General features: G+C 44.4%; 1 protein-coding gene across 1 annotated transcript in view; it reads right to left on the reverse strand.

The window, feature by feature from the left end:
* Positions 1-19,562, reverse strand: part of LOC126471321 (pickpocket protein 28-like) — a 145,545-nt gene extending 125,983 nt beyond the window's left edge. Inside the window, exons 1-2 of the mRNA XM_050099444.1 lie at positions 19,428-19,562; positions 16,774-16,905 (exon numbers count right to left, since the gene is read on the reverse strand). Coding sequence (XP_049955401.1) covers positions 16,774-16,905; positions 19,428-19,562 — 267 coding nt within the window. The remainder of the gene's footprint in view (positions 1-16,773; positions 16,906-19,427) is intronic.
* Between the last annotated feature and the right edge of the window lie 5,785 nt (positions 19,563-25,347).

Consider the following 25,347-nt stretch of genomic DNA (forward strand, 5'->3'; position numbering starts at 1 on the left):
TCCAAATTAATAATATAAGTGTAGACCAGATGCGGCTTGAATTCCGAGAAATAGTATCGGCAGCAATTGGGAGATTTATATCTAATAAATTAATAAACGACGGAGATAATCCTCCTTGGTACACAAAACGGGTCAGAACACTGTTACAGAAACCATGAACCAAACATGCCAAATTTAAACAGAAGCAAAATCCCCTATATTGGCGATCTTTTACAAAAGCTCGAAATGTAGCACGGACTACAATGCGAGATGCTTATAATAGTTTCCACAACGAAACTTTGTCTCGAAACCTGTCAGAAAATCCAAAGGGATTCTGGTCGTATGTGAAGGATGTTAGCGGCAAGAAACAACAATGCCTTCTCTGCGCGATAGCAATGGAGGTATTATCGAAGTTAGTGCTGCCAAAGCAGAGTTACTACTCACAGCCTTCCGGAACGCCTTCACAAAAGAAGACGAAGTAAATATTCCAGAATTCGAATCAAGAACAGTTGCCAACATGAGTAACGTAGAAGTAATTATCCACGGAGTAGTGAAGCAACTTAAATTACTTAATAAAAGCAAGTCTTCTGGTCCTGACTGTTTACCAATTACGTTCCTTTCAGAGTATGCCGATGCATTAGCTCCATGCTTAACAAGCATATACAACCGTTCGCTCGACGAAAGATCCGTACCCAAAGAAAGGAAAGTTGCACAGGTCACACCAATATTCAAGAAAGGTAGGAGGAGTAATTCACTTAATTACAGGCCCATATCGTTAACGTCGATATGCAGCAAGACTTTTGAACATATATTGTGTTCTATCATTTTGAATTACCTCGAAGAAAACGGTCTATTGACACACAGTCGCCGGTCGCGGTGGGCAAGCGGTTCTAGGCGCTTCAGTCCGGAACAGCGCTGATGCTACGGTCGCAGGTTCGAATCCTGCCTCGGGCATGGATGTGTGTGATGTCGTTAGGTTTAAGTAGTTCTAAGTCTAGGGGACTGATGACCTCAGATGTTAAGTCCCATAGTGCTTAGAGCCGTTTGAACCAACTTTGAACTACAGTCAACATGGGTTCAGGATACATCGTTCTTGTGAAACACAACTAGGTCTTTATTCGCATAAAGTGTTGAGTGCTATTGACAAGGGATTTCAGATCGATTTCATATTTCTGGAAGGCTTTTGACACTGTACCACACAAGCGGCTAGTAGTGAAATTGCGTGCTTATGAAATATCGTGTCAGTTATTTGACTTGATTTGTGATTTCTTGTTAGAGAGGTCACAGTTCGTAGTAATTGATGGAAATTCATCGAGTACCTGGGGTACCCCAAGGTAGTGTTATGGGCCCTTTGCTTTTCCTTATCTACATAAACGATTATGTGGCTTGATTTGTGATTTCTTGTTAGAGAGGTCACAGTTCGTAGTAATTGATGGAAATTCATCGAGTACCTGGGGTACCCCAAGGTAGTGTTATGGGCCCTTTGCTTTTCCTTATCTATATAAACGATTTGGGAGGCAATCTGAGCACCTGTCTTAGGTTGTTTGCGGATAACTCTGTCTTTATCGACTAAAAAAGTCATCAGAGTATCAGATCAAATTACAAAACGATTTCGAAAAGATATCTGAATGATGCAAAAGTTGGCAGTTAACCCTAAATAACGAAAAATGTCAGGTCGTACACGTGAGCGCTAAAAGAAATCGTTAAACTTCGGTTACACGATAAATCAGTCAAATCTAAAGGTCGTAAATGCAACTAAATACCTAGGAATTTGTAGACTTAGAGAAAGCTTTTGACAATGTTGACTGGAATACTCTCTTTCAAATTCTAAAGGTGGCAGGGGTAAAATACAGGGAGCGAAAGGCTATTTACAACTTGTACAGAAACCAGATGGCAGTTATAAGAGTTGAGGGACATGAAAGGGAAGCAGTGGTTGGGAAGGGAGTAAGACAGGGTTGTAGCCTCTCCCCGATGTTATTCAATCTCTATATTGAGCAAGCAGTAAAGGAAACAAAAGAAAAATTTGGAGTAGGTATTAAAATCCATGGAGAAGAAATAAAAACTTTGAGGTTCGCCGATGACATTGTAATTCTGTCAAAGGACTTGGAAGAGCAGTTGAACGGAATGGATGGTGTCTTGAAGGGAGGATATAAGATGAACATCAACAAAAGCAAAACGAGGATAATGGAATGTAGTCGAGTGAAGTCGGGTGATGCTGAGGGTATTAGATTAGGAAATGAGACACTTAAAGTAGTAAAGGAGTTTTGCTATTTGGGGAGCAAAATAACTGATGATGGACGAAGTAGAGAGGATATAAAATGGAGACTGGCAATGGCAAGGAAAGCGTTTCTGAAGAAGAGAAATTTGTTAACATCGAGTATAGATTTAAGTGTCAGGAAGTTATTTCTGAAAGTATTTGTATGGAGTGTAGCCATGTATGGAAGTGAAACATGGACGGTAAATAGTTTGGACAAGAAGAGAATAGAAGCTTTTGAAATGTGGTGCTACAGAAGAATGCTGAAGATTAGATGGGTAGATCACATAACTAATGAGGAAGTATTGAATAGGATTGGGGAGAAGTTTGTGGCACAACTTGACCAGAAGAAGGGATCGGTTGGTAGGACATGTTCTGAGGCATCAAGGGATCACCAATTTAGTATTGGAGGGCAGCGTGGAGGGTAAAAATCATAGGGGGAGACCAAGAGATGAATACACCAAGCAGATTCAGAAGGATGTAGGTTGCAGTAGGTACTGGGAGATGAAGAAGCTTGCACAGGATAGAGTAGCATGGAGAGCTGCATCAAACCAGTCTCAGGACTGAAGACCACAACAACAACAACAACAACAACAACCTAGGAATTACAATTATGAACAACTTAAATTGGAAGGAACCTATAGAAAATGTTGTGGGGAAGGTAACAAAAGACTGCGTTTAACTGGCAGGTCACTTAGAAAATGTAACAGATCTACTAAGGAGACGGCCTAAACGAAGCATGTCCGTCCTCTTTTAGAATAGTGCTGCGCGGTGTGGGATCCTTACCAGACAGGACTGACGGAGTACATCGAAAAAGTTAAAAAAATGGCAGCACGTTTTGTATTATCGCGAAATATGGGAGAGAGCGTCACTGAAATGATACAGGATTTGGCCTGGACATCATTTAAAGAAAGGCGTTTTTCGTTGCGACGGAACCTTCTCACGAAATTCCAATCACCAACTTTCTCCTCCAAATGCGAAAATATTTTGTTGACAACGACAAAGACAGAGAGATCACCACGATAAAGTAAGGGAAATCAGAGCACGTACGGAAAGATATAAGTGTTCGTTCTTTCCGCGCGCTATGCGAGATTGGAACAATGGAGAATTGTGAAGGTGGTTTGATGAACCCTCTGCCAGGCACTTAAATGTGATGTTCAGAGTAGCCATGTAGATGTAGATGAATGCCTCGCCAAAATACTGCCGATATGGATGCACTGTCGGTTGGTGGATGGCATTCACGTATCGTACAAGACGCTACGGCGTCTTCCATGACCACTAGCGGCGTATGTCGGCCCCACATAATGCCACCACAAAACAACAGGGTTCAAATGGTTCTGAGCACTATGGGACTTAACTTCTGAGGTCATCAGTCCCTTAGAACTTAGAACTACTTAAACCGAACTAGCATAAGGACATCACACATATCAATGCCCGAGGCAGGATTCGAACCTGTGACAGTAGCGGCCGCGCAGTTCCAGACTGTAGCGCCTAGAACCGATCGGCCACCCTGGCCAGCAGACATCAGGGAACCTCCAAACACGTCTCCGACGATTGTCTGGGTGAAGGGATATGCGATACTCATCCGTGAAGAGAACGTGATGCCAGTCCTGAGCGGTCCATTCGGCATGTTGTTGGGCCCTTCTGTACCGCGCTGCATGGTGTCGTGATTGCAAAGATGGACCTCGCCATGGACGTCGTGAGTGAAGTTGCGCATCATGCAGCCCAATGCGCTCAGTTTGACCCGTAACACGACGTCCTGTGGCTGTACGAAAAGCATTATTCAACCTGGTGGCGTTGCTGTCAGGGTTCCTCCTAGCCATAATACATAGGCAGCGGTCATCCACTGCAGTAGTAGCCCTTGAGTGGCCTGAGCGAGGCATGTCATCGACAGTTCCTTTCTCGCTGTATCTCCTCCATGTCCGAACAATATCACTTTGGTTCACTCCGAGAAGCCTGGACACTTCCCTTGTTGAGAGCCCATCCTGGCACAAAGTAACAATGCGGACGCGATTGAACCGCGGTATTGACCATATAGGCATTGTTGAACTACAGACGACACGAGCCGTGTACCTCCTTCCTGGTGGAATGACTGGAAGTGATCGGCCGTCGGACCCCTTCCCTCTAATAGGTGCAGTTCATATATGGTTGTTTACATCTTCGGGTTTAGTAACAGTCAAAGGGACTGTGTCTGTGATACAATACCCACAGTCAACGTCTATCTTCTGGAGTTCTGAGAACAGGGGTTCTCTACTGCGCCAATGTTTTATAAGAGGAAAATATGGTGCTAAATTTTAGTGTCCATTCTTGTGCAGATAGTCAAGGACATTTTTTTTTCTCTGGGATGAAGCCACAGCTAAAAGGGGACCAAACGAAACTACAAGCTGTTTAAATGGGAATGGTTCAAATGGCTCTGAGCACTATGGGACTTAACATCTGTGGTCATCAGTCCCCTAGAACTTAGAACTACTTAAACCTAACTAACCTAAGAACATCACACACATCCATGCCCGAGGCAGGATTCGAACCCGCGACCGTAGTAGTCGCGCGGTTCCGGACTGAGCGCCTGAACCGCTAGACCACCGCGGCCGGCACAAGCTGTTTAAAGATATATTTTGAAAAGAATGACATTAAAGGTGAAAAGTTGGTTGCGTTTTCCGACAACTGTGGCGGACAAAACAAGAATTGGACGTTAGTGGTATTTTGGCTATACCTGTTAAAGTTTGGTCGTTTCAGATACATCGAGCATACGTTTCCTTAGGCTGGACATTGCATGCTACCTAGTGACAGAACCTTTGCTCAGGTGGAGAAAAATGTCTCCTCACATTATCAAAGTGTTTATGGAACTGATCATAGTGAAGAAGCTCTAAGAACATCCAAGCGAAAGAAGTCATTCAACGTAACTCGTATGACTCAAGAGTGTTTTACAGTCTCTCTGCACTGTAACATCTGTTCCACAAACTACAAGCTCAACTTCTCAAAGCAAATTCAGTATTAGAAATTGTGTTCGACTCTCATTTTCTGCTGAGCTACAAAGTCCCACCCCAACATTATTGTTTAGTGATACATACAACGGTTGCCTAGAATCAGTTTCCTTATCAAAACTTGGAAGACCTGCAAGCATTTCTTTCCTGACAGAGCTTAAACCGAAATATTCTGGGCCTCTTCCTATTAAACGAGACAAGCTACGAGACATTCTCTGAAGTTTAAAATAGATATCTCCTGTATACCATGACTGGTGCAACTCACTCCAAGCAGAAGGATGTACTGTGCTTCAGCAACAAGAAGACGATGAAGAAAGATACACAATCATGTACTGAGAAAACAATATTTAAAGTAAATTAATAATGTTAAGTAAATGCATTGAGAATAAAATGTTTACATGTAAAAGAATGTTAAGTAAGTGTGTTGAGGCTACAATGTTTCGAGTAAATAATGTTAATTACACGTTTCTGAAATTTTGAAAAACGTTTTTCGAGTACATATTACATACTAAAAATATGTAACTACTGACGCTGTGTAATAAAGCTATGCAGTACCCGAAAAAACTAATATTTTGTATGTATATCAGATATCTGATTTATGTGAGTTTATTAAAGTATTTCTGGTGCGTTTTCTCAGAATTACTGATTTGTCCCTTACCATTTTTTACTGCCGAGCCCTTCAATTATGAGTACACACTGTCTAGGAGTATCCACATCTCAAAACTAGACAGGCCAGAGAAGCTACAGCATCCTTACACACAAACATGGTGACAGTCTCGCGTCACATCGATTCTTTGGTGAGTAGTGAAAATTCGTTATACTTCCCGTTCAAGTGCCCCCTATCGTTTTGAAAGGAGCCGCCACTTTTTATTGGTGTTCGCAGTTTCAGCGACGTGATGTGAACATGATAACATCAAATTTTAAGTGTACCCTGTGCAGTGGGACAATATCTAATAAAAACCATTAGCGAATTTTTTCTATGGGTGCAGATGTCCAGATAAAAAACTGGAGTTGTAAGTCGAAGCTTAACACATAAATTAGATCAGCCACATGCCGCAAAGCGTGATGCAACATCCTATACAATAGTGCCTCTATTTCGTTGTTAAATAATAAAAACAACAGACAGCCACATATTGACTTGCGTTTGATAAATTCGTTCTTTTCTTTTAAGGCATAGAGGATAATGTTGCTTGAAGATGTAGAGGTGATAAACATATATTCCACCTCATGCCTTAATATAACACTTGCACATTGGCAAGGACGCTGGTTTACAGATGGCAGTAGATGGAATGTTCGTCTGTAACAGGTTGGGTGGTGGTGGTGGTTAGTGTTTAACGTCCCGTCGACAACGAGGTCATTAGAGACGGAACGCAAGCTCGGGTTAGGGAAGGATTGGGAAGGAAATCGGCCGTGCCCTTTCAAAGGAACCATCCCGGCATTTGCCTGAAACGATTTAGGGAAATCACGGAAAACCTAAATCAGGATGGCCGGAGACGGGATTGAACCGTCGTCCTCCCGAATGCGAGTCCAGTGTGCTAACCACTGCGCCACCTCGCTAGGTGTAACAGGTTGGGGCTTGCAGAAGTACTCAGTCAATACTTCTAACAAACAGCAACTCCGTAGAAACGAATGTGTACAGGTGCCGCAAAAATGTGGGTCACCAAATCGACATGTGTGACGAACAATGCCTCTAGCCCATGTGATCGCCAATGCATGTTCACAGCACCTGATTATTTAATGTAATAGCGTTACACAGTCTCATAATTGAGTGTATATTCGTTGTGTGCTTACAGAAAACATAATTTTTGTAGAATTAAGACACACTGTATTATCAAAGTGTCATAAGTTAATGCTTGGGTAGCTTGGTAGAGCACTTGCCCGCGAAAGGCAAAGGTCCCGAGTTCGAGTCTCGGTCCGGCACAAAGTTTTAATGTGCCAGGAAGTTGCATATATATTCATCTTTATTTACACATCGATCACTTCTTTCGGCTGGTATATCTGATCAGAGGGTCACTGCAGTTTCTGTCCAGGTACTCGCTGATGTCAGCATCGGCACTTTCTTATAGTCCAGGTCATTCTACGAGTCCACCACTCCAGGCAATTATGGTGGGTACAGTTGGCTAAAATCAGCATTAGCACTTCCTTATCTCCAAGGTCATTCCTGGAACTGTATACAGACACATGCATCATGGCCAGACTGGGAATCCAGACACTGTACCCCTACCCCCAGACTCCAACGCCCTCCTTGGCAGCTAAAGGTTACTAATTTAATTCGAGAAATTATTAATTTTTATGCGTGTTCTCATATGCTGTCCAGCATGAAGCACCGCCTTGCCCCACCTCTGGCCCTGCCTCAGTGCCACCACTCAAATACATACCGAATACCGAGCGGGGTGGCGCAGTGGTTAGACACTGGACTCGCATTCGGGAGGACGACGGTTCAATCCCGCGTCCGGCCATCCTGATTTAGGTTTTCCGTGATTTCCCTAAATCGCTCCAAGCAAATGCCGGGATGGTTCCTCTGAAAGGGCACGGCCGACTTCCTTCCCCATCCTTCTCTAATCCGATGAGACCGATGACCACACTGTCTGGTCTCCTTCCCCAAACCAACCAACCAACCAACATACCGAATGGCGATTTCTGTAGCTTGTGAGTTGGCACTTTTCTTGGGAGTGAGATTCGACTGTAGCTCACAAGTGTTGCCCCACACATGTATTTACCATTGATACTTTCGTGGGGGTGAGAGCTGACTGAAACTCACAGATAAGTGCCACTTGACATAGCTGACATGCATATTTGCACATACTGCTGATTACTCAGAATCCGACATCCTCTTGCCATCCACCCTGAGGACCCCTTAGTCGGCAGCCAGTAGCATGCAATGTAGCTCTCCTTCCACTTAATTGTAGCGAGGCTGTGGTCTGCTGACATGACACATATTTTTACTTACAAGCTTGACAACTGGATACATTTCCAGGAGACTCACTGCACAATATTATAACTAATAAGTATGAACAAATTAATTTCTTTCAAATGATCTGGTATTCTTATACCTACGTTACACAAATGCATCACGTCAATATGCATAACTGCTTATGTGAAACACGTAATCCCATTATTTCATCACATCTGTCTGTACATACTACTAGGTTCCATGTGGTCAAAAGATGAAATTCTTGAGCTGAGGAAAGAAGATTTCGACAAATTTACTTTCTGTGAACATCAATTAGAAAAATGTACTTAGAGCTTTCTGAATGAAGAAAGGAAGGACATTATAGTGGAGGACTGTGTGACTGGAGGCAGGGGGTAGCTCATTTTGTCAGCACTTGAAACTTTTAATGGATAACGAAAATCATGTTCTTTATGTTAAGGTATCTTTTTAACAGAAAAGTCAAATTACATCGGCAGCACACGAAACTTTTAATGAATAATGACAGATTACATCGCAAACATCTGATGGACTACACGCCACTGTACAATTCTCTCTTATTACCTCTAAACTCAATAGGTCGTTGTATCTGCTGGATGACGTCGATGCATATACGTAACGCCATTGGCCTTGGGTGGGGTGAGGGAAGTGGAGATGGAGGTGTGGAGGGGATTCTGGGAAGTGAGCGACGGGAGTGAACCCAGGGAATACTGATGTCAGAGATTCCTGGAACGCTGATGCTGTTATCAGCAACTTTTTGGCTTGGAAATACACTGCTCCGTTCCTATCAATTAAAATATTTTTTAAAAAATTTAAGAAAATGGAGGTATGACTAATGTTTTTGGCGTCGTCACATTTCGAAAACCCTGGAGGTCAACTATGCTGCGAGCTGCTCTGCTGCTGCCAGTTCATGAACCTCAATTCTACCTACTGCCAATGTAATGCTATTTAACAAGCCATTTACTGTATGACAAAGAAAGCAGAATTGCTATATCTTTCTTTCTGGTAATCAAAACTCATTGTGAGATGTCTAATTCCATGCCTACATCCGAATAATTTTCGCACGGCGACCCATCGTGATATTACACACAGCCTTATTCCCCATTGTGTTTTGCAAACTGTCGTTTCGTAGTCATTGCGGTATTAATAGTAAAACTTCCGGACAAGTTAAATAATTTTCGTTGTGCAGCGTCGTTTTGTTACTTCATCTCGGCACTCATTTCTATCCACCAGTCTCCCAAGGGCTACAGTCTCAGGTATACTCCATCTTCATTCTGCTCGTCTTTCTTTACTGCGTAAATTCTGATCGTTTGTCACTTACCTCTTATCAAGAAGCGCTTATTTTTGTAAATATATTCTTGATTTTTATACCTAGTCTACGATTTTAATTTCTGTGCTTTCATGGACTTGTTAGTTATCATACTACAGAGTGTCCCAGAATTGTTACAACGAACTGCGAGGGTTTGTACGTGGTGTCTTGAGGAGAAAATCGAGGATGGCAACCTGTGTCGGGAAACGTCCCCAACGGCACTACAGAGAGTCGAAGTTACAGGCGCCACTAGGTCACCCCTTTTGGCAGCAAACGTGAGTTTGTACGCTGATGGACCGTAGGCGGTCATATCGCAACGACGTTTGTTATTCAGTGATCACGACTGATAGCCTCAATCGCCACTGGAGAAAATGGAGCTAATAGCTGAGCAGGCACACCTTATCTATTATGAATGCGACTATCTGTTGCCTCGGTTTATTTTTCTCCTGGATATCTCTAAAATCTCCAATGTTTTTCGGTACACAGGAGAAAATTAAACTGAATTTGGAAACACGTGTCCGAAACCGTCATTCACCAAAACAACAGAACATTGCACCCATTGGAGACAAGGCCTGTCTTACGTAGCACTACGCTCATCTTCTCCACTGGCAATCGCGGCAATCAGTAGTGACCAATGAACAGCAAACAACAATGCGAGACGTTCCATCTACGGTGCGTTACCGTACGAAGTCAGGTTTTTTGACGATGTGTTGGCCTAATGGCACGCGTTGGTGCATATAAATCCGACGCACTGTGGCGCCGTTAGATGACGCTCTAGACACGGGTTCCTATCCTCGATGTGTTCCACATGACACCCTGTACAGACCCTCGAAGTTTGTCGCAACATCTCTGGGACACTCTGTATATTATCTGTTAAAACACTTATTTTGTACATACATAGATTTTATCTTACATGTTGTTGTTGTTGTGGTCTTCAGTCCTGAGACAGGTTTGATGCAGCTCTCCATGCAACTCTATCCTGTGCAAGCTTCTTCATCTCCCAGTACCTACTGCAACCTACATCCTTCTGAATCTGTTTTTTGTGTATTCATCTCTTGGTCTCCCTCTACGATTTTTACCCTCCACGCTGCCCTCCGATACTAAATTGGTGATCCCTTGATGCCTCATAACATGTCCTACCAACCGATCCCTTCTTCTAGTCACGTTGTGCCAAAAATTTCTCTTCTCCCCAGTCCTATTCAATACCTCCTCAATAGTTATATGATCTACCCACCTAATCTTCAGCATTCTTCTGTAGCACCACATTTCGAAAGCCTCTATTCTCTTCTTGTCCAAACTAGTTATCGTCTATGTTTCACTTCCATACATGGCTACGCTCCATATAAATACTTTCAGAAACGACTTCCTGACACTTAAATCTATACTCGATGTTAACAAATTTCTCTTCTTGAGAAACGCTTTCCTTGCCATTGCCAGTCTACATTTTATATCCTCTCTACTTCGACCATCATCAGTTCTTTTGCCTCCCAAATAGCAAAACTCCTTCACTACTTTAAGTGTCTCATTTCCTAATCTAATTCCCTCAGCATCACCCGACTTAATTCGACTACATTCTATTATCCTCGTTTTGCTTTTGTTGATGTTCATCTTATGTCCTCCTTTGAAGACACCATCCATTCCGTTCAACTGCTCTTCTAAGTCCTTCGGTGTCTCTGACAGAATTACAATTTATCTTACATAAAACATTATAGTTTACATTGTGGGATTTAGGTATGTGACGCTCCGATCAGTCTAATATGTTCAGGCACTGAAGCCTGCAGGAACCATTAACGCGCCTTCTGCGAAATTTAGTGTCACCTGATTGGTGCTGCAGGCACGTGATGGGGTAAGGAATGTATTCGTAAGTGGAACAGAGACGAATGTGGAATTGTACCGGATTTCCAAAACTGAAGTTTCAGTTTAAATATGCTGTATAACGAGAACCACAACTCAGAATTCCACATTTGAACAGCATAATATTAACGCAGGGGAAACGTCATGGGGGGAAAATGAAAATCTTACCAATAGATGGCGCTTTAAACGTCAGAATATAAACAGAAACAGATGCGCGGCCCACGGCTGTTCCTCAGTTTGCGACCCAGCTTGTCTGTCTCCATGAAAGATGGCGCGCTTCTGTGGAGGCTCTTTTACAAGAACGGCGTCTGTGCGCCAGTAGCCCTGCAGAAGACTCAGACATTCAAGGGTACGATAAAAGGCGCTGGTCTGATGTCTGTTAAGGGTCTGAAGAAAATGACTACAAAATTGGAAAAGACCTTTTTTTAAGTGCAGTGTGCAGAGGGAAGGAAGCTGTTAATCCGACGTGTGTCGAAAAAGTGGCCAAGAAGGGGCCATAGCATTGCAGGAGGGATTGAACGGAGATGCGCAGATATGCAGTGCACGGGGAACTGTCCGAACGTTGTACATAGCTGCGATCACGATGCATAAAATCCTACGAAACATCCTGCATTGCTAGCCGTACGCTCACCTTCTGGAGTTGTTTACTGCTGACCTGCCGGCAAGACAAGCGTTCGCCACGGAATTCCTTGCTCGTATGGACGTGGACAGTGAATAGCTGTGGAACATTCTATGGACAGACGAAGCCCATTTCCATCTCAAAGAACATGTCAGTACTCAGAATTGCAGAATATGTGCATTAGAAAGGTCTCACATACACCAACCGGTATCACTTCATTCTGCTAATACGATTGTGTGGCACAGGCTGACGGTATCGTTTATGGAAGGGCCGTACGTATTCAATGAGATGATTCCTGCAGGTCTTGTTATCTGTGCGGTAAACGCTATGAGTCTTTTGCGCACCAACTTCATTGCAACCCTTTAACAATGTAATGTGTGAGCAGGATCATTTTTATGCAAGATGGCGAGCCTCTGCACATTGCACAGTAAGTGCAAAGGCATTTCAGAAATGCTATAATTATCAGCCGTCATTTCGCTACAGCCTGGCCAGCCAAATCACCTGATCCTGGTCTGTGTGACTTCTGGATGTGGGGTTATCTGAAAAATGTTGTGTTCAGTGTCTCAGTTACGAACGTAGCTGAACCGTAGGCACGCTCTACGCAACGCTTTCTGAATGTGACGCCCGAGACACTCCGATTTGTTATGGAAAATGCTGTTACCCGATTTCAGTTTGTGGTAATAATCGATGGATGGCATAGTGAACATGTCTTGCGCGAGTCTACGAAGAGTAAGCAACTGATGTCATTTTGCTCTTTATGAGGTTTTTGCTCCAGGACAATTAAAAACAGGCGTGATTTTGATTTTTATGTCGTTTTGGCCTCAGGACAATTAAAAATGATTTTACCCATCCGATGTGGTAGGACCTTGGTGTGCTGGATGGTCTTACCTAACAAACAGTGCCACAAGTGTTGACGGCCGAACTTGTGCAATCAAGCACATGGCACAGTATGGATGGTGTAATCTGCAACATTATCTATGAGATCGATCCAATTGTAATCGCTAAGTAATTAGTTGAATTTACAGCCTTCATATTTGTTTGACTTATCGTGTAATCGAAATTTAGCGGACTTTTTTTAGTACTCCACACTTTTCTTTATTCACGGCCAATTGCCACTTTTGGCACCATACAGATATCTTATCTAAATCATTTTGCAAATCGTTTTGGTCACCTGATGACTTTACAAGACGGTAAATGACAGCATCATCTGCAAACAATCTAAGTTGGCTACTCAGATTGTCTCCTATGTCGTTAATATAGATCAGAAACAATAGAGGGCGTATAAGACTTTCTGGGGGAACGCCGAATATTACTTCTGTTTTACTCTATGACTTTCCGTCTATTACAACGAACTGTGACCTTTCTGACAAGAAATCACGAATCCAGTCGTATAACTGAGGCGATATTCCATAGGAACGCAGTTGGCTTAGAAGACGCTTGTGAGGAACGGTGTCGAAAGCCTTTTGGAAATCTAAAAATATGGAATCAAAGTGATATCCCCTGTCGATAGCTTTCATTACTTCATGAGTATAAAGAGCTAGTTGTGTTTCACAAGAACGATATATTCTGAATCCGTACTGATTATGTGCCTGGGTTAATAATATGCAGTTCAAATTTTACGTCATTCTGAGAAGTTCAGCCGGCCGCGATGGTCTCGCGGTTCTAGGCGCGCAGTCCGGAACCGTGCGACTGCTACGGTCGCAGGTTCGAATCCTGCCTCGGGCATGGATGTGTGTGATGTCCTTAGGTTAGTTAGGTTTAAGTAGTTCTAAGTTCTAGGGGACTGATGACCACAGCTGCTAAGTCCCACAGTGCTCAGAGCCATTTGAACCATTTGAGAAGTTCAAATGGCTCTGAGTACTATGGGACTCAACTGCTGAGGTCATTAGTCCCCTAGAACTTAGAACTAGTTAAACCTAACTAACCTAAGGACATCACAAACATCCATGCCCGAGGCAGGATTCGAACCTGCGACCGTAGCGGTTTTGCGGTTCCAGACTGCAGCGCCTTTAACCGCACGGCCACTTCGGTCGGCTTCTGAGAAGTGATTCACTTTCTACAGCGTTTTGAAACTGGAACGTTAATTGTCGGCACTTGTGTTAGTCATCATACGGGCTGCAAATGAGGATATTCGCTGACATTACCGACTTCAACAAATAGCAGATAATTGTGGCATGGCGTCAGGTAACGAGCATCTTGGAGCAGACGAGGTTGGTCAGCTTTCCCTATACTACTACTGCCATGAATACGAATGGAAAGTGGTTGAAGGACCACGAATGGATGAGAAGTTGCTGGATGTCCACGTCTCATAACATAATGTGGAGATCGGGGCATTGCTCGCTCTAATCTGACTTTTGTATGTACACTGGGGTCATGCGATAGCGATATGCTCATATACAGATGACGGTAGTATCGCGTACACAAGGTATAAAAGTATAGTGAACTGGCGTAGCTGTTATTTGTACTTAAATGATTGGTGTGAAAAGTTTCTGGCGTGGTTATGGCTGCACGACGGCAGTTAACGGACGTTGAACGCGGAATGCTGGAGCCAGGAGCATGGGACAGTCACTTTCTGAAATCGTTAGAGAATTGAATATTCCAAGATCCACAGTGTCAAGAATGTGCCGAGAATATCAAATTTCAGGCATTTTCTCTCACTGGCCACCGGTCTTCGCCTGACGACCGAGGGTAGCGCCGTTTGCGTAGAGTTGTCACTGCTAACAGACAAGCAACACAGAGGGAAGTAACCGCGGAAATCAATGTGGGACGTACGACAAACATGTCCGTTAGGGCAGTGGGGCGTTAATTGGCTACGTCAGCAGACGACAGACCCCATTGCCTTTTCTAAAAGCACGGCATCGCCCGCAGCGCCTCTACTGGGCTCGTGAGCACATCGGTTGTGCCCTAGACGACTAGAAAACCGTGGCCTGTTCACATGACTCCAGATTTCAGTTGATAAAGGCTGATGGTAGGGTTCGAGTGTGGCGCAGAGCCCACGACGCCTAGGATCCAAGATGTCAATTACGCTCTGTGAGAACTGCAGGTGGCTCCGTAATGGTGTGGACTTGTTCGGGTACTTGGAGACCATTTGATATGATTCATGGACTTCATGTTCCTAAACAATGATAAATTTTCATGGATGACGCTGTACCATGTGACTGAGCGACATTTGTTTGCGACTGGTTTGAAAGACATTCTGGATTGTTAGACTTGGTCACCCAGATCGCCCGACATGTGTCCCATCGAACATTTATGGGGCATAACTTGAAGGTCAGTTTGTGCACAAAATCCTGGACTGGCAGTTCTTTCGCAGTTATGGACGGCTATAGAGGCAACATGGTTCAATATTTCTGCAGGGGACTTCCAACGACTTGTTGAGTCCATGACAGGTCGATTTGCTGCCCTGCGCCGAGAAAAAGGGGTTCGGTGTGATGTTAGGTGGTAACCTACGACTTTTGTCACATCACTATAATGCAGATGCAAGCGCAAGTGTTTCGGTGCACACCGTTCAGCACATAAAGTGGAAGATGGTGTTCCGTAGCAGACGACCCTACCGTATTGAGACGTTGACCCGCAGACATCGTCATTTACGAATGCATCGCGAACGGCTGCTCCAAACACATAGCCGGCCGTAGTGGCCGTGCGGTTCTAGGCGCTACAGTCTGCAATCGCACGACCGCTACGGTCGCAGGTTCGCATCCTGCCTCGGGCATGGATGTGTGTGATGTCCTTAGGTTAGTTAGGTTTAAGTAGTTCTAAGTTCTAGGGGACTGATGACCATAGCTGTTAAGTCCCATAGTGCTCAGAGCCATTTGAACCATTTTTTTTTTTATTTCTTTTTGCTCAGAGCCATTTGAACCATTTTGAATCCAAACACATATTGCACCATTGACACCGGATGATGGGGCAGCATTAGGTTGTGCGGGGGGGGGGGGGGTATTTTTCTGGGATTCAGTGATGTGGTAGTAATCGAAGTCATCATGAAAGCTGTGAACTACGCTAACATTATTGCCAGCTACCTGCATAGATTCATGCTTTATGTCTTCCCCGACAGTGATGTTATTTCCCCTCAGGAAAATGTTATTGTTCGAAGGTCATAATCGTGCTTAAGTGGTCTGAGGAGCCTGATAGTCTTGGCCACCAAATTCGTTGGAATTAAAGCCAATGGAACACTTCGCTACTCAGCCGCACGTCAGTTTTGCGTTCACTAACAGACGGAGGGTAATGTACTGATTTATGTCGACATATGTTGACTGATAGCACCGAAAACTTACCAGTGGCTTGTAAATTCGACGGCACTCAGCATGACTACTGAATGCGGCCACATACCTCCTGAAGCCTACCTGTCGCTGAGAATCGCTTCTGTATTGCGTTTCAAGGCGGACCAACACGCTATTAAGCAGTTGGTGATAATCTTTTGGATTATAGGTATATATGGGCACGGGAAGGCCGTCGTGTATTCCGGCTTCTTCCAACATATTATTCCACCGGTACCGCCACTGGTCCTCTCTTCATATGGAAACTGACAAGGTTTCTTCGCAATTAGACAACTTCATTTATTCCTTCCTTCTCTTCTGTTACTTACTTACATTATGATAATTGACAATTAGATGTAGTACTTGAGAAATCCACATACAGTTGTATAATTGATTGTGTCTTATGTGACTGGATTTAGACACGCAAATAAAGTAACTGACTTAAGAATGACCTTCCTGAAATTTATGAGAATTTTAGTATATACGTTTTAATAATGAAACTATAGAAGTTAATTGGAATCAATAATTCCATCTTTTCAAAGAAGCCCTTTGGAAAATGTTCTAACCACCACACTGTCTTTCCACTAACCTGTCTGAGTCGTCTACCGCCACTCTCGGTGAAAGCAGGTGACACCTTGATGGTAGCAACTTTCGGTACCCGGTCCTGAGCGAACAAATTGTTGCGCCCGTCTGGGAATTCAAAAGGGTTGTGTACTTGGATCTGCAACAAACAGCGAAGACAGTATCAAACTATGTACGTTACTTATACACTGAGGCGACAAAAGTCGTGGAATAGCGATATGCACATACAGAGAAGACGGTAGTATCGCATACACAAGGTATAAAAGGGAAGTGCATTGGTAGAGCTGTCATTTGTACTCAGATGTCCATGTGAAAAGGTTTCCGACATGATTATGCCCGCACCACGGGAATTAACAGACTGTCAACGTGGGATAATAGCTAGACATATGGAACATTCTATTTCGGAAATCGTTATGGAATTCAATATTCCACAATCCACAGTGTCAAGAGTGTACCGAAAATACCAAATTTCAGGCAATAACTCCCACCACGGACAATACAGTGACCGATTGCCTCTACTTAACGACCGAGAGCAGCGACGTTCACATAGATCTGTCAGTGCTAACAGACAAGCAATACTGCGTGAAATAACCACAGAAAGCAATGTGGGACGTGTGATGAACGTAGACATTAGGACAGTGCGGCGAAATTTGACGTTAATTGGCTATGGCAGCAGTCGACCGATGAGAGTTCCTTTACTAACAGCACGACATCGCCTGCAACACCTGTCCTCTTGGCCATATTGGTTGGATCCTACCGTCTAGAAAACTGTGGCCGGCTCACATGAGTCTCAGTTTCAGTTGTTATGAGCTGATGGTCGGGTTAGAGTATGGCGTAGACCTCACGAAGCCATGGACCCAAGTTGTCACCGAGACGCTGTGCACGCTAGTGGCGTCTCAATATTGGTGTGGGCTGGGTTTACACGGAAGGGACTAGATACTCTGGTCTGTTCAGCTACTTGGAGACCTTTTGCAGCTATTCATGGAATTCATGTTCCCAAACAGCGGTGGAATTTTTATAGATGAAAGTGCGACATGTCAGAACATTCTGGGCAATTCGAGCGAATGATTTGGCCACCCAGATCACCTGACATAAATCCCATCGAACAATTATGGGACATAAGCGAGAGGTCAGTCCGTGCACAAAATTCTGCTCCGGCAACACTTTCGCATAGACGTAGCGTTGTTCAATATTTCTGAAGGCGACTTCCTAAGACCTATCGAGTCTAAGCAACACCGACTCAAAGGAAGGCCTCGGCGCTTGTTGGTGACGTCACGTCAGCTAGGCACGGCGAACGCCAGGTCTGTTGCAGGCAGAAACGCCTGTGCGTGCTTATCGCTATAAATCTATTATTTTTGGGCAAAATGTTTGGTATTGTTTTGGATTCTGCAGTTTTATTTAGATGAAAGATTTTCTTTTTATCGAAAAGCTACAAATGAAGATCATAGTTCTGTATTACTGAATCCTGTCGAAACAAACGTAGGTCAATATGAGAAGATGCTTTGTCCCATTGCAAGCTTCGGAAATTTCACATTCAAGTAACTATACTTACTTGATCCATTTTGTTATTGAAACTTACCCCAACCCCCTACAATTAACTAGTTTCTTTTATTTATTTATTTTCGTTTGACATCATCACTGGAAATGTGAACTAATTTACATGTGTAAATGTCCAACTGTTGCCAGTCATTATATTACAGTCGTTTTCAACGAAAGGAATTCTAAACAGGAAACAAAGTAGCTTCATACATCGAAAATACTGCTGAGCTTAAACTTTTTTAAACATGCAGATTAGAAAAGATAAATATTCCCCTCCTGTAACTGAAAGGAGAAACTTTATAAGACAAAAAAATTTTATTTGATAAAACAAGTATCTCTCTTTTGCGTCTTCTTCTGTCCCGCAACCCCTCCCCCAACGTGTAACATCGCAAGATATTTCATTAACATTCAGTGCTCCTCACCCCATAGTCAACCAAGATATCTAAAGAAGAGCACCAATATGTTCACAGTTTCTTGTAAAAGCAACCTAGTACAGACGTAACTTCCTCAGATTTACAAATAAGGTAAAGAAGCACGAATTCTGTTGCTGCTGGACCATGAAGTTGTTTTTGTATGTCAATCCTTAAAACAGGTGGAAATTTAAGTTCAGGAGTACGCTGTTTGTTTTGAAGTGTAATGAATTGCACAACTAATTGATTGCAGAAATCTCTCAGAACAATGTGTGTTGGTCAACTACCGCCAATAGTTTCACATTTTCCTGTGTCAGAGAGGGAGACACCACCATTATGAGTACGCCTGCAACAGACCTGGCGTTCGCCGTGCCTAGCTGACGTGAAGTCACCAACAAGCGCCGAGGCCTTTCTTTGAGTTGGTGTTGGTCTAAGCCACCTCGAGTTGCTTCACCACGCTGGGCGAAAGGAGGCCCTCTTTTGATGGAGGAGAAGGTGTCTACCACAATTCCGTGGGATTTCCTCTTGGATCTGTGTCTATGCATAGTGAAGTGCACGCTGTTGTTCTTGTCTAATTGTAGCACTTTGATGTCCTTGGAGACATTTACCACTCTTAGAAAATACTGCCGTTGTGTATTTCGAATTGGAATTTATGGTGCTGTATGTCGAATGGAAACAAAACTTCAGTTGAGAAATAGCTGTATATACTCACGTGCAGACCTGGAGGGAATGTGGGGTGTGGAGGCAGGAACTCGCTGAGGCGCGCAGGCTTGAGAATGACCTGCAGGCCTGCTGCGGCGCCCGGCCCTACTGCGTGGCGCAGGCTGCAGTCGCCACGCTGGTGCATCCTTCCGGCGCTGCGTGCAAACGAGCTGACTGTACCCAAACAATACCGACTAAATACCAAAGATGTTGTGAAATACTTTCACAACAGACATAAAGACCGTAACATACAATGAACATAAGTGTGGTGTGCGTACTGTAAGACCTTCGGTACATACACCATCAGGTTATTTGACATGTCGCTCTAACGAAGTAGGTGAGTGTCAGCAATATGTCTCGTGGTCTTAACGTGGCGTGTTTGTCTTCTGCCGTTAGGTCAGACGATAGAAATGCCTCTTGCACGCCTAGAGTAGCAGGTTGACGGTGACCAACTTTAAACAGAACTTGATTAATTTTCACACACATTTATTAAAATAATAACAAGCATAAAAATTACTTAACTTGGTTCTAGATGCTATTTACAATTGACAATCTGAAGTGGCTTTGGTATTGGTACGTTAATCTTATTCTCACATATATCTCTGATAATTGACAAAAGTGTCTATACATTTATCTTCGTGGCTATGTACAGCAATATGGTAATCTTATTAGGCGCAGACTGAAGCCTGACTATAGACTGGTACAGACAAATGTAGACTGGTACAGACTGATGCAGACTGACTAATCGGAGGTCTGCACACTCATTATAATACCTCGCGCGTTCATGTATCACTGCGCGAGTGTGATCCGCGATGAGAAAAGGTTCTACGTTAGCAGAAATCTCATTGGCTGCGTTACATATTAATACGCGGATCGGCAGAAGCAGAATTTGGTCCGTCTCTATGGCAGCGCCATCTCGTAGTGCGGAGACGAACGAGCGCTGCGCCTGCGCAGTTGTGCTTAGTGGGAAAGTTGTGTATGCGCTGACTACGCGGAACTATGTACACAACAATAAGCAACAGGATAACTGGATTAAACAACCCCCAGCCAAAAGTATACACATTATTCAGTTTCAGCATACAGTCGTTGGGCCGCTCTTCTATTTTATTAAGTGAAACTGTACACGAGATGCACATCGCCCAACTCGTTATCGGCACACTTAATCCATATTCCTGGTTATAACTGTCAACGTGAAACCAGATGCATATTGCCCAGCTCGTTATCGGTACACTTACACCATACTCCTAGGTATCATTGTCAACGTAAAACCATCACCGCCATAAAAACCAACCCGAGCCGGGACTCAACAGTAATGAAAGAAGGCTTGAAGCGAAGAGTAAATTGCGGATTACAATTATCAACAGCAAGTACCGGGTGATCAGAAAGTCAGTATAAATTTGAAAACTGAATAAATCACGGAATAATGTAGATAAAGAGCTACAAATTGAAACACATGCTTGGAATGACATGGGGTTTTATTAGAACCAAAAAATACAAAAGTTCAAAAATGTCCGACATATGGTGCTTCATCTGATCATAATAGCAATAATTAGCATAACAAAGTAAGGCAAAGCAAAGATGATGTTCTTTACACGAAATGCTCAATATGTCCACCATCATTCCTCAACAATAGCTGTAGTCGAGGAATAATGTTGTGAACAGCATTGTAAAGCATGTCCGGAGTTATGGTGAGGCATTGGTGTCGGATGTTGTCTTTCAGCACGCCTAGAGATGTCGGTCGATCACGATACACTTGCGACTTCAGGTAACCCCAAAGCCAATAATCGCACGGACTGAGGTCTGGGGACCTGGGATGCCAAGCATAACGAAAGTGGCGGCTGAGCACACGATCATCACCAAACGACCCGTGCAAGAGATCTTTCACGCGTCTAGCAGTATGGGGTGGAGCGCCAGCCTGCATAAACATCATACACTCCAGCAGGTGTTTACCAGCCAGGCTGGGGATGATGCGATTCTGTAACATATCGACGTACCTCTCACCAGTCACGGTAGTACTGACGTTTTGCTGTCCAGCGCCATCTGTAGGACATTTTGTGAACTTTATTTTTTGTTTTTTTTTTTGTTCTAATTAAACCCCATGTCATTCCAAGCATGTGTGCCAATTTGTACCTCTTTATCTACTTTATTCTGTGATTTACTCAGTTTTCAAATTTATACTGACTTTTTGATCACCCGGTACTTTGAGTGAATGGAACAAGTTTGTTTCAAAACCAGACACACAGCACATTCCGACGCCATTCACAATATTATACAGATATTTTCAGAGATAGAGCTAGAGTTCTAAATGTATCCCTCATTCTAAAATACTATACATGTCCAGTCTTAAAAGAAAAACTGCACTGCTTATGATGGCTACATCTTACGACTGAGTGTGCACTTGGACATCATAAACGACGTGTCGTGTAATACTGCAGTCATCACTGTAGTGAGTTCAAAAATGTTGAAATGTGTGTGAATTCCTAAGGGACCAAACTGCTGATATTATCAGTTCCTAGTCTTACACACTACTTAAACTGACTTATGCTAAGAACAACACACGCACCCATGCTTGAGGGAGGACTCGAACCTCCGGCGTGAGGGGCCGCGCAGTACGTGACATGGCGCTTCTAACCATGCGGCCACTCCACGCGGCCGTAGTGATTTACGGAAGTTTTCAAACACCTTTGGATTTTCTAATAAGTATAGACCGCACTGCATAAATTATGCTCTATTTATTTGTCTTGTGAAGGATATATACAAACTTTCTGCCAAAAAGCATAAAATACCTAGATTTTTTGACAAAATTCTTAAATCATCTCTGTTTATGTTTACGTAATTTTCTAATTCTGCAAATGTTTGTGTGATTTTTTTATTAAATGAACTTAATGAATGTTATGTTAAAGACAGTAACTTCGTAAAAACCCTTGGAAAGTTGCGCAAGTAGATGTATATAGAATTATATCTATTCGGTAAAATAATAGGGCTGGGGAGCGCGCCAAGGCTTACTGTGCCCGCCACTGTGCGGAAAGGAGCAAAGAGACATTTAGAGCTACGGCGTAGAGTGATTGACATCTCGAGCGAGCGGTCGCATTTAAAATCCATAACTCTCCGAATTTAACTGATAGATTACGTTAAATGTGCGCTATACGGACTCAGTAAATATGTAGTGTCGGCAGACTTGCCAACACTACGCACACTAATTGAAAGAGGCGGCCAAGATGCACGCGCTAACTCACGCAGGCGGGCGTTAGGTCTGAAACAGGATACGTAATGAATGCTATAAAGAAAAGTACGTAGCTGCTGGAATACTTAACTTTAATCCATCATTTGTATACAGCGTTCTTGATGATAAAAGTGAGACTCTCTCTAGATAAATGCAATATAATGCTAATGGCGCCTTGCTAGGTCGTAGCCATGGACTTAGCTGAAGGCTATTCTAACTATCTCTCGGCAAATGAGAGAAAGGCTTCGTCAGTGTAGTCGCTAGAAAAGTCGTCCGTACAACTGGGGCGAGTGCTAGGAAGTGTCTCGAGACCTGCCGTGTGGTGGCGTTCGGTCTGCGATCACTGACAGTGGCGACACGCGGGTCCGACATGTACTAATGGACCGCGGCCGATTTAAAGCTACCACCTAGCAAGTGTGGTGTCTGGCGGTGACACCACATTCCTACCCCGCAAATCGGCGAACGGTCGTGTTTTAAGGCTTCCGCCCGCCGTGGGGAGGACCCCATGTTGACGTATGTGATGAGGTGGGGAGCCTAACAACAGGCGAAGCTGTGCCACCCGCACCCGGCCATTCGGTCCGAGGGGAGCTAGGAAACGCCTGAAAACCTAGTTCAGGGTGCACGTTAACATGCGGCGTATGAGCCCGTAAAGAGACAGGAGGTGCCGAAGGGTCGACCTCCATTGCGTCAGGGTACCCGACGCGCGAGGACGCCATGTGGACCGGAGCGGGCAAGAGTTCCATGGCGGAGGACAGCTGGTCACGGGAAGCAATCGGCGGCGCGTATCCCAGGGAGGCGCTTGGCGGTTGCAGCGAAGCGTCCACTGCGGGCGGCGCCGGCGGGAGAACAAGCGGCGGCGGCGGCGGCGGCGGCGGCGGCGACGCGTCGCCATGGGGCAAAATAGAAGGCAGCGTCGGTAACACCTGGGGATGAGGCGAGCCAGTAGATGGGTCCCCAGGGCGCTGACCGGACGGCACCGTCGCTGAAAGCAGACGGGGAGCGGCAGAACCCGTGCGACGACAGAGGCGCAGCTGATTGAGATGCTGACGCGCCTCATCAGAGGCCCCCAAAACCAAATACATCGCGCGGCCGAGGCAGCGAAGAATGCGCCCTGCGAGCCAACGCCGTGAACCTCCATAGTTGCGATAAAATACAACGTCGCCTGGAGCAAAAGCAGGAGTCTGCCGCTGCACAGGAACCTGATGCGGCGGATGCAGCAAAGACATCAAGGTTCGATGAGGACGACCGTGGAGCAACTCAGCCGGCGAGCGACCATCTCGGGGCTGAGAGCGATACGAAGACAAAAAGAGCAACAACGCGTCCTCCTGAGAATGCGACTCTTTCAACTTCAACATCTGTGACTTGAAAGTCCGGACCAATCGTTCAGCGGCACCGTTGGACTGAGGCGAAAACGGCGCGGACGTCAGATGTTGAATACCATTGGCCTTGCAGAATGACTGAAATTCTGCGGACATGAATTGTGGGCCATTGTCGGAAACAATAGTCTGTAGAAGACCTTCAATGCAAAAGATAGCGGATAACGCTTGGACGGTGGCAGATGACGTTCAAATGGTTCAAATGGCTCTGTGCACTATGGGACTTAACGTCTATGGTCATCAGTCCCCTAGAACTTAGAACTACTTAAACGTAACTAACCTAAGGACATCACACAACACCCAGTCATCACGAGGCAGGGAAAATCCCTGACCCCGCCGGGAATCGAATCCGGGAACCCGGGCGTGGGAAGCGAGAACGCTACCGCACGACCACGAGCTGCGGACGGCAGATGACGTCGTGGAAGACATTCGGACAACAAAAGGAAAATTACTGAAAGAATCGACCACAACCAACCATCGAGCATTCCAGAATGGACCAGCAAAATCTACGTGCAAGCGTTGCCAAGGGGAAGTGGCTTTCGGCCATGCAAAGAATTTCCGTGGCGGTGCGGATTGTTGTTCGGCACACGCCATGCAAGATGAGCACATATTCGTAATCGCAGCATCGATTCCGAGCCAAGTACAGTGCTGACGAGCAAGTTGTTTCGTTCACACTATACCCCAATGTCCTTGGTGAAGAAGCCGTAAGACAGAAGACTGTAACGAACGTGGGACCACGAATCTGGACTGATCATTATCAGAACGCAACAACAAAACACCACGTCGAACAAAAAGTCGCTCCTTGTGAGCAAAAAATCTGCGAACCAACGGATCCTCTATCCGTGACTTTGACAAGGACCATTGCGTAGCAACAAAACGCAAAACCGTATCAAGGATAGGGTCAGCAGCTGTGGCTGTAGCTACATGACGAAAATCCATCGGAAACTATTCGACCACGTCATCGGTTTCCGAATCAATGAACATGCAAGCAAGTTCGGAAGAATCGAATGCTCTATCCTCAGCAACAGGCAAACGGGACAACGCATCGGCGTTTCCGTGCTTAGCAGTGGACCGATACAAGATATCGTAGCGGTACTGCGAGAGGAAAATAGACCAGCGAATGAATTTCTGCGCTGTACGTGGAGGTACAGGCTTGTTCGGATGAAAAAGTGACGTCAAAGGTTTGTGGTCTGTGATGATGGTAAAGTGACGACCATACAAGAAATCGTGAAACTTAGTAACACCAAACATGAGAGCCAAAGCTTCTTTCTCGGTTTGTGAATAATTTCTTTGCGCTGACGAGAGCAATTTGGACGCAAAGGCAATAGGGC

Source organism: Schistocerca serialis, chromosome 3 (assembly GCF_023864345.2).
Source record: "Schistocerca serialis cubense isolate TAMUIC-IGC-003099 chromosome 3, iqSchSeri2.2, whole genome shotgun sequence".
Taxonomy (NCBI): Eukaryota; Metazoa; Arthropoda; class Insecta; order Orthoptera; family Acrididae; genus Schistocerca; species Schistocerca serialis.